At 39.4% G+C, this 13,750-nt stretch overlaps 1 protein-coding gene and 1 long non-coding RNA gene across 6 annotated transcripts in view; one reads left to right on the top strand and one right to left on the bottom strand.

Moving 5' to 3' along the window:
- The window catches only part of LOC126916822 (protein split ends), a 119,112-nt gene that overhangs the window by 75,336 nt on the left and 30,026 nt on the right, over positions 1-13,750 (top strand). For all 5 annotated transcript variants that reach the window (XM_050723022.1, XM_050723019.1, XM_050723021.1 and 2 more), the window contains exon 2: positions 11,599-11,901. In XM_050723022.1, the coding sequence (XP_050578979.1) occupies positions 11,599-11,901 (303 nt within the window). The remainder of the gene's footprint in view (positions 1-11,598; positions 11,902-13,750) is intronic.
- On the bottom strand, positions 7,292-11,599 carry LOC126916853 (uncharacterized). Its single transcript, XR_007710743.1, has 2 exons — positions 9,885-11,599; positions 7,292-7,780 (listed from the first exon to the last, which is right to left on the bottom strand). It is a non-coding gene; the product is annotated as an uncharacterized LOC126916853 (long non-coding RNA).

Genomic DNA, 13,750 nt, shown 5'->3' with positions numbered 1-13,750 from the left:
ACCAAAGGGAAAAAGATAATTTTAATTGTAGGTTAGCCGAAATCGTTTTGCATAAAATAAATATATATATAGTTGTAATGATGTCGTTTATCGACATTATTGACAACGTTATTTTATAAAATATAACTGACGAGGTTCTACATAGTAGTAGTTAAGTTCGGTTAATACCAGTTATTAAACGTTGATTTACATAATTTGTCGTAATTCCGTTAGCTTGAAAGATGCAACGATAAAACGTCGAACGTATATAGTCGTTTTCAGAGAAAAGTAAGAGCCTAGTTTCGGGAAGTGAATTGTTACACGATACGCGACTGTTCTTTGCTCATCGCGATCCTCGCGTCGCCTCGCATTACCAAACCGTGCGTATCGTTTCATTTTCCATGGTGTCGTTGGTCGTTTCCATTGCGTCATATTTTTATCATATTGTTAATTATCCCTCGGTTCTCTCGCATTCTCATTGTTGTTTCTGCGCGAATCTGTAGACGCAAAGTGGTGCAACAAAGGCGGCAAGAAAGCAGCCGGGAAACGCGTACGAATCGAACAATGGTTCTGGCGCAAAGAGTTAACGCATTTCGTACAACGTACAGAGAAGAAAAAAATAGGTGTTTCTTCACGCGTCTTTTGAAATAACTGCGCCTGCAATCGTTCCACGTGGAAATTACGCCATTGCTCTCCCTCTCCGTTTCTTCTCTTCTTACCCTTTCCCTCGTCGTTTTCCTCGCGAACCTACACAACGTCTCTTCGACTTTTCTTTTCTCGCGTGTTCCCTTGACTTCGTCTTTTCTTCGCACCAAGAAACGATTTAATCGGAATGTCGAATCGGTCGTTTAAATCGGTCCTGCTATACGTTACGAACTTTATCGCAGTACCTTGCAGCTATACGATTTTGATTTAATCAAATTATGTATAGGACAAATTTCATATAAAGATATCTCTTACTCTTAACTCGAGAACGATTTGAAATTTGTTAGGCGATATTAGATCGCACTTACGATATATCATCCCGTTAAATAATCGTAATTTTCTACCATCTATCGTGATGTAGCGTTATTATTCCATTCGTGTAGAGAATCTCTATTGTTTGCGAAGAAAAACGCGAGCTCGGAAAGGTTTAAGACTTATCCAACAACGCCATATATCGGCCCCCTTCGTCGCTGTGTCTCCTGCTAACTCTTGGTTCGTCTAGGCTGAAGAAGAAACCCTTGTTCAACGGCAGCCGAGAACTCTCCAACCTAGAACCTCGCGTCACGCTCACATTTTCTCTCAGATACACGAAAGTTCCCTCCCTTTTTTCTCGTTCGGTCTGGGTACGTTCTCTGAGCGACTTCCCTTTCGTTCTCCCCTATTCGTCTGCGGTTCTTCCCTGGCGGAATTGAACGCGAGAACGACGACGGTTTTTCTTATGGTGCCTCGTTGGCTTCGTCTTGTCGTCGCGATTATTTCTTAACGGTTTTTCCGTATCGATCGATGCTAGTAATAGCATGCAATTTAATAATATACGACCGATGGATTTGTATTGTTACAGCGTGCTATCGTTTGGACTAGTAGTGACTAGACTGCGGATATTTATGCAAGTTTATATTTTTGTAGAGATAATTAAATAATAAGAAGAAACCAGACGAGCGATTGTTTTACGTGGCAAATACGATATATCATCGAGTATTTGGATGTTTCGTATATTTTTACATATTACGTGCATATTGTCCATTCTCGCAGCTCTAAATTTCTCATAAATACATAGAAACCCGTAGTCCAGCAATGTCAGTGTTTAAACGGTAAATTTTTCTTAGTTGATTCAGTTCGAATCGCTGGCTGTGGAAGAAAGAAAGTTTGTGGATTCGTGCGTTATAACAGCATTCGTACGTAGATTACAGTACAATGGATTCTTTCTTTCAGCGGTTATTAACTTTTAATCGATAAAAAGAAATGAATTGTTCTCTGAAAAAGACGCGAGACTTTACTTCTTGTTGTCGACACTGAAAGATAATAAATACTCGGAGCAAATTTTTAGCATTAGAAGTATGAAATTTTATTCGGTAGAAATAAGCAGCAATTTCTAGCATCGCAAATAATAAATTTTATCCAAACGTGACTCGTTATAGACGGTACATGGACCATGGTGTGTATGGTGAATCGTAACTTGAAACTATCCTTTTTTTAAATCAGATCTCGTGCAAAATATTTCATTCATTTACATTTTAAAATAAGATAAATTTTATGGACTAACAAATTTTTAATAATACGAACAATCTGGATAACATTGTCAAAAATAAAGAATAATACGTTGCAGAGATTAAATGTTTAATATATTTCAATGTACCGCAGCTCCCAAGGCATAACCTATAAAATTCGCTAGACGTTCAACGTGTCGAACAATGATCGTAGATCGTGCGAAATTAACGAACACGCAGGAAATGTTTAGCGATTTTATTCAGCCAGCGAAATAAATGCGTACGTCTTTTCTTCGCCATTTTTGTCGCGTGATCGACACGCACGAAGCACGCACGACTTGACTTTCTTCGCGATGCGATGCAAAGAAGCGTAAACCGACTAGTCGTGTCGCATCACAGCAAAAAATAGGCGCGGTGAAGTTCTACCGATCTACCCGACTACCGTTACTTCTCGTTCTTCTGTCTTCCTCTCGTCTCCTCTCTTCTTCCTCTTCGAACCCAACGATGATATCCTTTATGACCTGTTTGAGATGACGCCTTCGAGAGCATTTCTGCGACCCTCGATCCTTCTTTCGTTTCTCCATCTCCGTCTTTTAGGCTTCACGTTACCTCGAGAACAGCGGCATATTCTGAAAATTCCTCTTGTTCGTTGACCGTCGTTACGAAGGTTCGACCACATGTCGAGTCCTAACAAGTTTAGACAAGTTCGACGGTTTCGTACACCTGTTAAGTATTTGTCTTACTATTATAAATATACGACTTACTATTATAAATAAGTAAATATACTTACTATTATAAATATAGTATTTGTCTTACTATTATAAATTACTATTATAAATATATCTTCCTTTACTTATTTCCATACCAGTTTTTATTATTAGACTGCGGATTTTAGTCTTTTATGCATTTATGGGAAATTTCGAAGCAGCTATGCGCAGAATACGTAAAAATATAGAATATCCAGAGTAGAGTACATGCTCGTTGTAGTATTTAGAGAGTAAACGAAATCTCTGCCTAGATTGCATTTCCTTAACTGCGATTATGAAAATATAAATTTGCATAAAAATCTGCAGTCTGCTTATCATGTTGTATACAAGAGTGCTTATGTTAGTTACAGAGATTGACACAAGTATTTTAACATCGATTGCAACAAAGAAACTTAAAAGCAACGATACAAGCGAAATATAAAGTATTTCGAGGACTGAATATTTCGTTGTTAGAAAATACAGTTTTTATAGTATAGCATCGTGAGAAGAAAAAGATGTTTAACTAAATTAAAGGAAAGAAACGTTTTTATGGTGTATTTGATAGACTAACAGTTTCAGAACTAGCCCACAGGCTCGCTTAAAGGTGATCGTGTCAAGTCAAATGTGCAAATATCATAAAATACACTTGATACGTGTTTTGCAAATAACGTGAACGTATAACGACACAATCCGAAAATATCGTTTAACATTCTTAAAATCATATAATCATGTACATAATAAATATGCATATGCATGACAAAGCATGCCATCAACTTGCATTACAGGATCCTTTAATATACAGCTTGTTTAAATGAATTATAAATAAGATGCGCACTGTGATATATGACGCTGCTGGATCATTTATGATACACTGGACTTGTCTGATTTGCATGTGATATACGATGTATAAATGCAATTCACAATACCTTTAGAAGACAGATAGTTGTTCATTAAAAAACCAATCGAAAGAAATTCGAAACAAAGCCATTTGTAGTTTCAATATCAATCTTTTGTCTGAATTTAATAAGGTCTCTGTACCATTTATGTTACGCTACACGTTCTACCATTTATCGATAACAAACTCGTCTTTCCAATATCTATAGAAACCTGGTGACGTTACGTAAGAACGATGGGGTGTTAATGCATCGATCGATATCGCAATAAAATGATAGGCACGTATTTAATCGGCTGATTTGAATATTTCGTTTTGAAAGTATTCAAAGGAAATTGTATTACATAATCGGAAATTGGTTCGTTATATGGAAATGTATTTCTGTAAATTTCATTCGACTTGATGTATTAACGTAACTAAAAATACACTGGTCAATAGGTCGCTATTTTTTGACCGAAAATCTTTCTCTTCGAGCGTTTCTATTGTACTGGAAATTATACATTCTATAAAGGCATAGCCTTCGTTCGTTTAACTAACTGAATAAAGGACTGTTTACATTATCGACTGATCATCGAGCGAATGATAATCGTCGTTATAAAGACTCAACATGAAAAATAAACGAACGAATGATCTCACACGCCACCGATAATAAACCGAGATTTCGTGTAATGTACGAACATAACTGGAAGCATTACGGAAAGTAAATGAACGCACGCATCCGCTGAATGCAAATGCTAAGACAACGAAGAGAGGAATCGACGGTTGTGGCGTACGCGTACGGTGCAGAGGTTGGCACCGCGACAACGACTAGATACATCGCAGTCGTGCACTGTACGTGCAAATGTCTCCTTCAGCCTTTCATTCTCGTCCGGACTGCGTATCTGCATTAAAATAACGGCACCTCGGCTACGACACAGCCGGCAGTCGCCTAACGTGACTCTACGGCTTCGACCTCGAACCCACGCGGCCTCGTAGTCGACGGCCGCTTGCTTCTCTCTCGTTTCTTATATTAGAATAGGAGAGCAGATAACGCGTGAATTATTACCGCGATTGCATTCGTACTGATCCTCGTGCGTCTCGTTGCCCTCTGTCTCGCTACTCGTATTACAAAAGACTGCGTGTATCCGAGAGAGCCGATCGAAAAGGAAAAAGAAGTTTCGCATACGCGGTGCATGCTCTCGATGATCGCTCACCAAGGAACGCTTTCGTTTCACGACATTCTAGAATATACGTGATCATCGACAATAGTAGAATACCACGTTCTGTCGTAATAGTTCATCCTTATGATCTTCGCTTATGTAGATACGTAAATAGCTGCTATTTAAATAGTAATAGCTTATTATATTATTTAAATAATAGTTATAGTATTGTATATTTAAATAGTAATTAGTATGCAACGCATTTAACGTAATACAACGGTCGTTTTCGACACCCAGGCTATGTACATACGTATCTAATGGGAATATCGAGTAACCCGGTTCAACGTTTCTGTATCATGTACAATAAAAAATAATCGCTCGATCAAAATGTTTAATGCAAACTCAAACTCGGATTCTGTTCGCGCGATTGGTATTACCGATTCGACCATTCACATTGTTCGCTGACTGGCATGTACGTATTGTGTATGTAATGTAATTTTGTATCTAATGTACGTATTCAAAAATAGCAGCCTAGGATAACGTAATAAAATTGGTCACACTATATTAAAAGCTAATCAGGAAATGATATTTTCATTATGTTAATCTTGTGAGCGGATATTCAGATTGTTCGCGACGAAAAAGTTTACAACACAGCGTCTCGAGAATTCATTGTCGTCGAGGGATTATTTATCACGCTCTGTATATAGGCATCTGCCTGTTACAGGTTTAAGGCCGACGATAATTTTACTTATAAACTGCAAGTTACGCCATTCCTTATCGTATATGGAATAGACGCATTCGTTGGGTAATAGTGGCGAGTAACCCTGTTACAGAATTCCGATGAAATTCTTTCACTCTCATCGTCCACGCAGAGATATTACCGAATAACGTATAAAATTTCAAAGATCGATTAACGTATTACGTTGCTTATTGTCACCACGTAAAAAATTGTCAAATAAAACATTTTTACTAAACGAGACAAATGTTGTGCAACGTTTGTAGTAATTGCGTTGTTCGTGTTTAACGATAAAAAAAATAAACAGTAATTTATTACAATGTGCCACGGGTATGAATCGTTTCAAGTAACGAAAAGTAAAAAAAAGATAGCGTTATTGAAAGGCGAAATGCTTGACCCGCAGAAATTATTCAATCGTTTTAAAAAATAACTTGTCGAATGCTAAGCACGTCGCATCGATATCAAAGCGCGTATAAAAACAATCGATAGATGAAAAAAAGAAGAAAAAGATGGGTTGACACGATGCGGTGTGAGGAGTGAGGATCGCGCGTAGATTCACCGCACCGTAACTACAGAATTTCGTTGGCGAGTCGTGTCGCGTACTCGCTGCCCTTTCGTTCTTTCCATGGCTCCCCTCCTGCGTTTCGTCGCCCCTGGCCTCTCGTGCTCTCTATCCTGCTTTTCCCCTGCACCTGGATCACGTTGCATTGTTCGGCCTGGCAGCGGATATACAGAAGCGAAATGGCAGCAGGAGAACCCCGAAAGAAAGAAGATCCAGAAGAAAAGGAGCAAGAAGGAACGAGCCATTGAACGAAGAAAAACGAACAGGCTGGGAGACAGCGGAGAGATGGACGTGGAAGGTTGGGAGGGGCGAAAGGTGGTAGGGTGTGCACGGAGAAAAGACAAAGATAGACAGACAGACAGAGAACGAGAGAAAAAGCAGGAAGAGCGCGGGGGCTAGAGAGGTGTTTTTCTTCCAAAGGGGACTTTGCACGCTCGTCTCGCTAGCGGCGGCGGTGGCGGCGGCGACGGCGACGGCACGACGCCGTGTAGGAATCGGCCCGCGCACGCTTCTGGAGAGGGGACAAACGAGTTGTCAGTGTACCTCGAGAGAGTTGGGGTTGTGGTGGCAGTGAGGATGCCGGAGAAGGGAGAAGGGAGAAGGACGGGAAGGAGCGGTAGTAAGCCGATAGGGGAGTGGAATGGAGCGGTCGGTTTAAGGGGCAGGGGAAACTTGGGACATGATAGGAGGAAGGGATAGAATCGAGTGGAAACGTGGTAGGGTGCTCTCAGCAGGAGGAGAAGGGCGTCAGCTGCGTAGAGGCAGCTGTAGCGGGGCCAGGGGGCAAGGGAAGCGGTTGGAACGAGGAGAGCTGAGTCATAGCACTGTTGCCACGTCCTCGCCGCCGGCCTCGTTGATGCGTCCCAACGCTGCTGCTTGCGACGTTTGCGGCTTATGTCAGTGTCGTCTGCCTAGAATGGTACTGTTGGAAGACTTTCCGTGCCTTCCACACGTACGTTCAATAGACGTGGCAGACTTGACGCTTAAGTATAGTCGTCAACGAACAGAACCAGAAAAAAGCGGAGATAAAGAAAGATTCCATAGGTTATGCACAATGTTCAACCACGTTGTTTCATTTATTCTGGCGTTGTAACTATTTGTATATTTAATACATTCGATATGAAACTAGCGCTATTAGAATTGCGATAGAATAAATTCGAAATGGCTAAGGAATAATTTGAATAATTTGCGTTTATTTTGTAACGATTAGGAGACTTCAATGTCTTAGAAAAATTTCTGACTGTACTAACTTGCTCGTAGTAGTAGGCAACATATTTTATTCGATTCGGTGTTAGACCCAAGGCAGAATCACGGCGCGGTAAGAGGGGAACGGGAAAAAGTTGAGGAACAAAAGCCTTCTTTTCTTTGTTGTTATCCTGTAGTGGCCGTTCTGCATTGTATTCCTTTTTATTCTTGCCATTCTTCACAGAATCGTAGAACCTCCGTGTATTGTTAGATCGACACACTCACGGCGCTTGGAATTCCGAGATCTGGCGAAATATAAAGAATTCCAACCCGTAGACCTGCTTTTCTTCTACAACGCATGTTCTTTGTTAACTTGCTGGATATGCATGAAAACACTTATTGTTTATCAATGAAATAGGTATTATACTTGAAATAAGTATATTATATGTTAACAATCGGAACATGGAACGTTCACACCTTGTTTTTAGTGATGAATATTTGATCCATAAATTGTACTATAGGATTTTCAAGATTAATCGATTCGTAGAATCGGAATTTTACCTTCTTCTTTTCTCTCTTTCTCTTGCCCATGCGTGCACACACACACACACACACACATACACACACACAACCTAGGATCTCTTAACCGTGGGCCGCGATGTATTGATTTCCTGTACATCTCTCATTTCAAACATATAGAGGGACAAACGATCATCCGAGTAGATGCCATGAGCGAGTCTTGAGATTCGGTTTCTCAGAAGAGAACTTTTTTTCCGATCGTACATAGGGTGCAACGTAACACAAACAACGATATTTTCCTCGGCCGAGGAAATCGTCGATGCCGAGAAATTCACTGTTGTTTCAGGCCCCCCCAAAAATTGTGCATCATCGTTCTTATTGGATAACCAATAGCGATATAATGAAATCCTAGAAGCGGATCACTGAAAGATTGGGAACTTTGTAAACCGATGAACGTCACACACTCCAGGCATTCTACGGAAATATCACTATTTTTCTCCCTGGGCACGGTGAACGTTTATATTCCATTCGTAGACTTGTTCGAATATTATTAAACGAGTCAGATACGAGCGGATTTATCGGTGTTTTACAGAGTCGTGTACCACACATCGATATGGATAGAAAATATGACTCTGACCTAGAGACTTGAAATTTATGGAAAGTCATGCTAATGTTTTCACATAGAACTCTCGCTGTACTTTGGCGGCTACGGAAAGAAGAAACGAAGGAATCGAGTCTGGGAGCGAGTCTGCCGAAGTAAAATTCCTCGACAAGCACAACGCGAGCGGGGATTCTAGAGGAGAATATGGATACGGTTTGCGGCTCGCTAGCCAGCCAGCCAGCCACCGTGGCACTTGCTTCTCCACCCTTCCCCCCTTTCTCCTCCTCTTCCTCCTTCTCCTCTGGCCTTCTATCTTATTTCTTCTTCTCTCGTCACTCCCCTCTCACCCGCTTTCACTCATGTGTGTCAAAGAAAAGGACGTTTGTCATGGTATGTGTGCGCAGCAGAGAGACTTTACAGTGCTACTTCAGCGCGATTGTATTCGTGTACATGCGCGCGCATCCGTTTCTCGCATGAGAATGTGTTGGAGAGGAAAAGAAGAGGGGAGATCGAACAAGAACTGGGTGGGATGGAAGTCTCAGAGGCACGATGCACAGACCACGATTGCTTCTCTTTTGTAAAATGTCATGCAGAATAACGCCCGATAATGATATTGCGAATTGATCTGTCTGTTGCTTTTCACTCGATTCGTTTTGTTTCTTTTTATCCACTTCATCCGTCGATAGAATTACACCCATAATGGTTACGTTTGATACCGTAGAAAAGGGACGAAATTTCGAAATAACACTCCACATATATCACACATTAAACGATCCGTGAATATTCGAATTAGAAAAACGTGTACTCTCGGTCGGTATTACATTTTCGAAGAATAAACACGCAAAGTATGGAATAGAAATGACTCGTTCCGAGAGTCACTTGCAAACAGTACAACATCGCCACCGCGGCTGCAATTTTGTAAAATCTTCCAAACGATGCGATACTACAACTTGTAAGAGATGAATCCAAAAATTAGTTTCTGATGAATCGTTTTTAAAATGAATCCCGAAACGAAGTAATATCGTATTACACACGACTTAACCTTGCCCCCCGATACGATCAAAAAGTTTTCGAAACAATTGAGAAAACGAGGAGTATCGAAACCCGTTATACGAAAGATACGCGTGATCTTTTCTCGCTGTCGAATCACACGCATATGGAAGAGTGACCGACCACGCCCCATTCGGAACGACCCGACATATCACGATGTAAAAATCGCTTGAATAGAATAAAAAAGGAGTCCTTTCAGTATTCCCGTTTGAAAAAACATGTTCACCGTTCCTTGATTTCGTAACGGTCTAGTAAATATTCTGCGCAGTTAATCCAAACGTACTTTAGTGTCGATGATGTGTCGTTCGATTCTCGCGCATTTTCTCTCTCGCGTTAGTACTGGCGCCTGTGAGCGTGAAGAACAAACAACGGATTATTATGATATGCATTTTCCGTTGATATAAGTATTAGAAGCTGCGTTTATGGTCCAAGAAAAAAAACAAAAGCTTCCTTCGAAAGAACGCACAAGGAAATACGTGCGACTCACGCGAGATTAGACGAACAACTCCCCGAGATACTCCGAAACCGTTGAAGTCTTTGCGCTTGCGCGTAATATTCTTCTGCCAATCGGCCTATCAAGACGCTCGACTCCCCACTCCAATTCAGTAGCCCTACCTCACCTAGTAAGTCCGTTTCTGCTACTCTCGAGCTTTTCTGTACACAGGGTGTGCCAGAAACAACTTTAGCTGTTTGTTTTCTTTAATTTCGCCGAAATTCAATATCTCCGTTCTTTATAAGGTGAAAACAAAACGCAGTGTCTTTAAGTCTACCGACTCGAAATTGCAATCGAGCAAAATAAAAGAGTTATACCGTAGCCATTCTTCGAGATGAATATACTTATCCGCTGAATCCGTTGAAAAAAGTAATTTGCCCACGAAACTGCTGCGCAGTTGCCGGTACTATGAAATAGATTATGTCAAATTCTGAAGCGTGAATATCGGAAATTTCAGTTATCGTAGAAAATTTACGTTAGTTCGAAATTGAACTTGATTTTGGTCATATTTTCATTTTTTCTTTGTTTCACCTATATGTATCTCGCCTTGTAGATTCGTTTGCTGAACTCGAAATATTCGATGCGAAGTATCCGAAAAAAGTTTTTATCTATAGCGACCTAAGTGCAGCGAGACAAGAATTGAATCAAAATTTTATTTCATTTTACAATTTTTGTCATAAATATCGGTCAATACCAGCGCATATCTATCTTTTTTCCTCGATTTCATTTTTGCTCGCGTCAGTTCGAGGGGAAAAGAAAAAAGTTTCCAGGGATGAAGTATTATCTCTTATCTCTTCCTCTTTGAAATCCTAAACGATCCTGAGTTCATTTTGCGTTGTTGACGGAATTACCGTACTATATTTTGTATTATCATATTATAAAAACTGTAACGTTAATAAAACATATCCTTGACGAATTGTAGATTAAATATTAAATCTCGGACTAGTTTTATTTCGTTCTATATTCATAGTTCACTTTATCAACTTTTCTTCGATACTTGTTATTCTTATACAGTACACAAACATTACCTATACTTGTAACACTCTTATATTAAATAAAAATGTTATTTTATGAAATTATTATTTTTTTATTATTTTTTTTTATCGCCTACTGTGCACACCTGAACAAAGATTACATCAGTGCACTTTAGACTTGGAAGGCTTATTATCCCATCCTCCTTGGTTTATTTATTTTATGAGTTTTCACGTAGTACGTAATACTCATCGGGTTTCAAGTGTATGTTCTTCTCGATAGTATTAACAGATCAAAGTACTTTAATAAAAAAGCCTAGTTAAAGAAATGTATATTTTATAATATAAAACATATTAGCATAGGCCCCTCAGGTTCAACGTGTGTTCTTTAGAGTTGATTCCGCATTAATTGTTGATGTAGCTTGCCCGAATTGTTGGTGCGTGGTACATACATGCTTTTCTTGATATTTCACAATTAAAATAGTTGTCAATAAATATCCAAATAAATAACGCGTTATCTGGAATGTTTACAGGTATGGACGCGTGCAGAGCGTCAAGCTGCTGCCGCGGGGCGAAGAGTGCCCTGTGGATGGAGGTTCCGGTGGTTCCCTCGGAGAAGGTAACGAGGGTGGTTCCGGTTCCAATTCTGGGAGCGGTGGTAGTGGCGCGGGCAACGGTACCTCAGGCAACACCGGGGGTGCCTCCGCGACGGTGGCGTTCATGGATATCAAGTCCGCAGCGAAGGCCCACGCGACTGAACATACCTTGGACGAACGAGCCCTTACCACACAATACTACGAACCACAGCATCTTCAGCACAGGTTTCCCTCGCACGGGTAATTATCATATTTCTCTATATCCAATATATTCCCAAGTTCCTCAAGTTCGTAGCTTTGAAATCATAGTGAGAAAGTGTAATTAAATATAATATTTCTTCTCAAAAGTAAACAAAATTTCAATTACGAAAGACTAACGATCGATAGTTGTGATATAAATAATAGGAGTTGCATTATGCGAGAGTAGGTAACACGTTGTAGCCTGAACTTAATTGATATTTGACGATAGATAGTCTTTATTTTCATATTTTCTTCATGGGATAAATCTCAAACTTCGAAATGCATCAAAATTTGGATACACCCAAATAAGTATAAGTATCAGTTTGTATGCTACGATGTTACGTTAGTCTCTTGAGTTATAAGATACAAACATTTTCATGAGAATTGTAAAAAGTTTGCAAGCTGAAGCAGTCGAATAATTTGGTTGCTAAAATGACACGTATAAATGTTGGTTTTTGCGATGAGTCACGTCGCGAGAATTAATTAAATCGCACGTCACAGGAAGCAGGTAAAACGACATTGAAATGTCGTTACGGACGAACGGCTGTTCCATTATCTCTTATTTCTAACAAAATTCACGTACAGTCTGCGTGTATTCATTACGATTCTCTGTCCGTTCTAATCTCGCGCCGCATCCCTTCATTTTACAGCTTGGTACTATTGTTGGATTTATGCGTTGTGTCGTCTCCATTTATCAATATCTACAATCACTTTACATGTTATGTACTCTTTCATATGATATATTGCACAATGCGTTAAAACATAATATGCAGAATAATAAACTATGAGATTTTCATCTTAGGTGTATTCACTCCATTCAGGCTTCTTTTCCGCTAGTTATAGATTTATTTGAAAAGTGTACGCGATAATAAAAAGACACGTCATTCCACGCCAACATTGTCGCGTGTATCTTAACCTCTTGCAATGTTGCGGTCAAGGTTGACGTCACGTTCTGTTTCATAATGTTTACTTTTTGTTTCGACTTAAATACTACTACTAAGTTGGAAAGTTAATGAAAGAAAAGTAGACTTGGTCGGACTTTCGTCTAACCTGCCGTTTTTGAAATATTTTCCGTATACGATAATAGTTAGATTTTAGTTAAATCGAATAATTTACCGAAAAAAGGTTTTTAATAAGATCTAGACGAGCAATTTTTTATGAGAATTATCTTGATAATAAATACAAGTTTCAGAAAATTACGAGCGAAACTTGCGAAGACGACAAGTCTATAATCGATAAGAAACTTAATTTCCTGAATTGTTCGTGCATTCATTTTCTGACATAAAACGACTTTAACAACATTCCCCACGAAGTGGGACAAATCGAACGTCTTTAATAATTCAATAAAATATTCCGTCGTTTCCAATAGTAGTTTCGAAGATATATTCGCACGCGTTCTGAATGGATTCGAACGAAATCGAAATAACCGAACACGCGTTAAACGCGCAAAAGACAATGGAATAGCGCGATGAAATTGATCTCCGCGTTCGAATTGTTCGTTTAATAATGAGTTTCATAAATTAGTGGAATTCTTAAAACGAACTCATGTTCTGTATGTATCATACATGCATATATTCCCGTTTCAAAGATAAAACGGTACAATAAACTCGTTCGAATAATTTTCGTTATCAACAAGGAGAGCAATTTATCCACGTTCACGATCCATAATCTAATTAATATTTCGATATAATACCGATAAAGCCATTTGTTTTTTTTAAATAGCTGATCGTATTCATGTTTCTCCACGCTACGATATAATAAATAATATCGAATACCTACCACTGAATTTATTTGTGAATATATTATGCGCATTATACGAAACTTTATGAAACTTTGTTAGCTCTATAAT

This window comes from Bombus affinis, chromosome 5, assembly GCF_024516045.1.
Source record: "Bombus affinis isolate iyBomAffi1 chromosome 5, iyBomAffi1.2, whole genome shotgun sequence".
Classification (NCBI taxonomy): domain Eukaryota; kingdom Metazoa; phylum Arthropoda; class Insecta; order Hymenoptera; family Apidae; genus Bombus; species Bombus affinis.
Note: the sequence above shows the minus strand (reverse complement) of the source record. Positions and strands in the feature narration are given on the sequence as shown.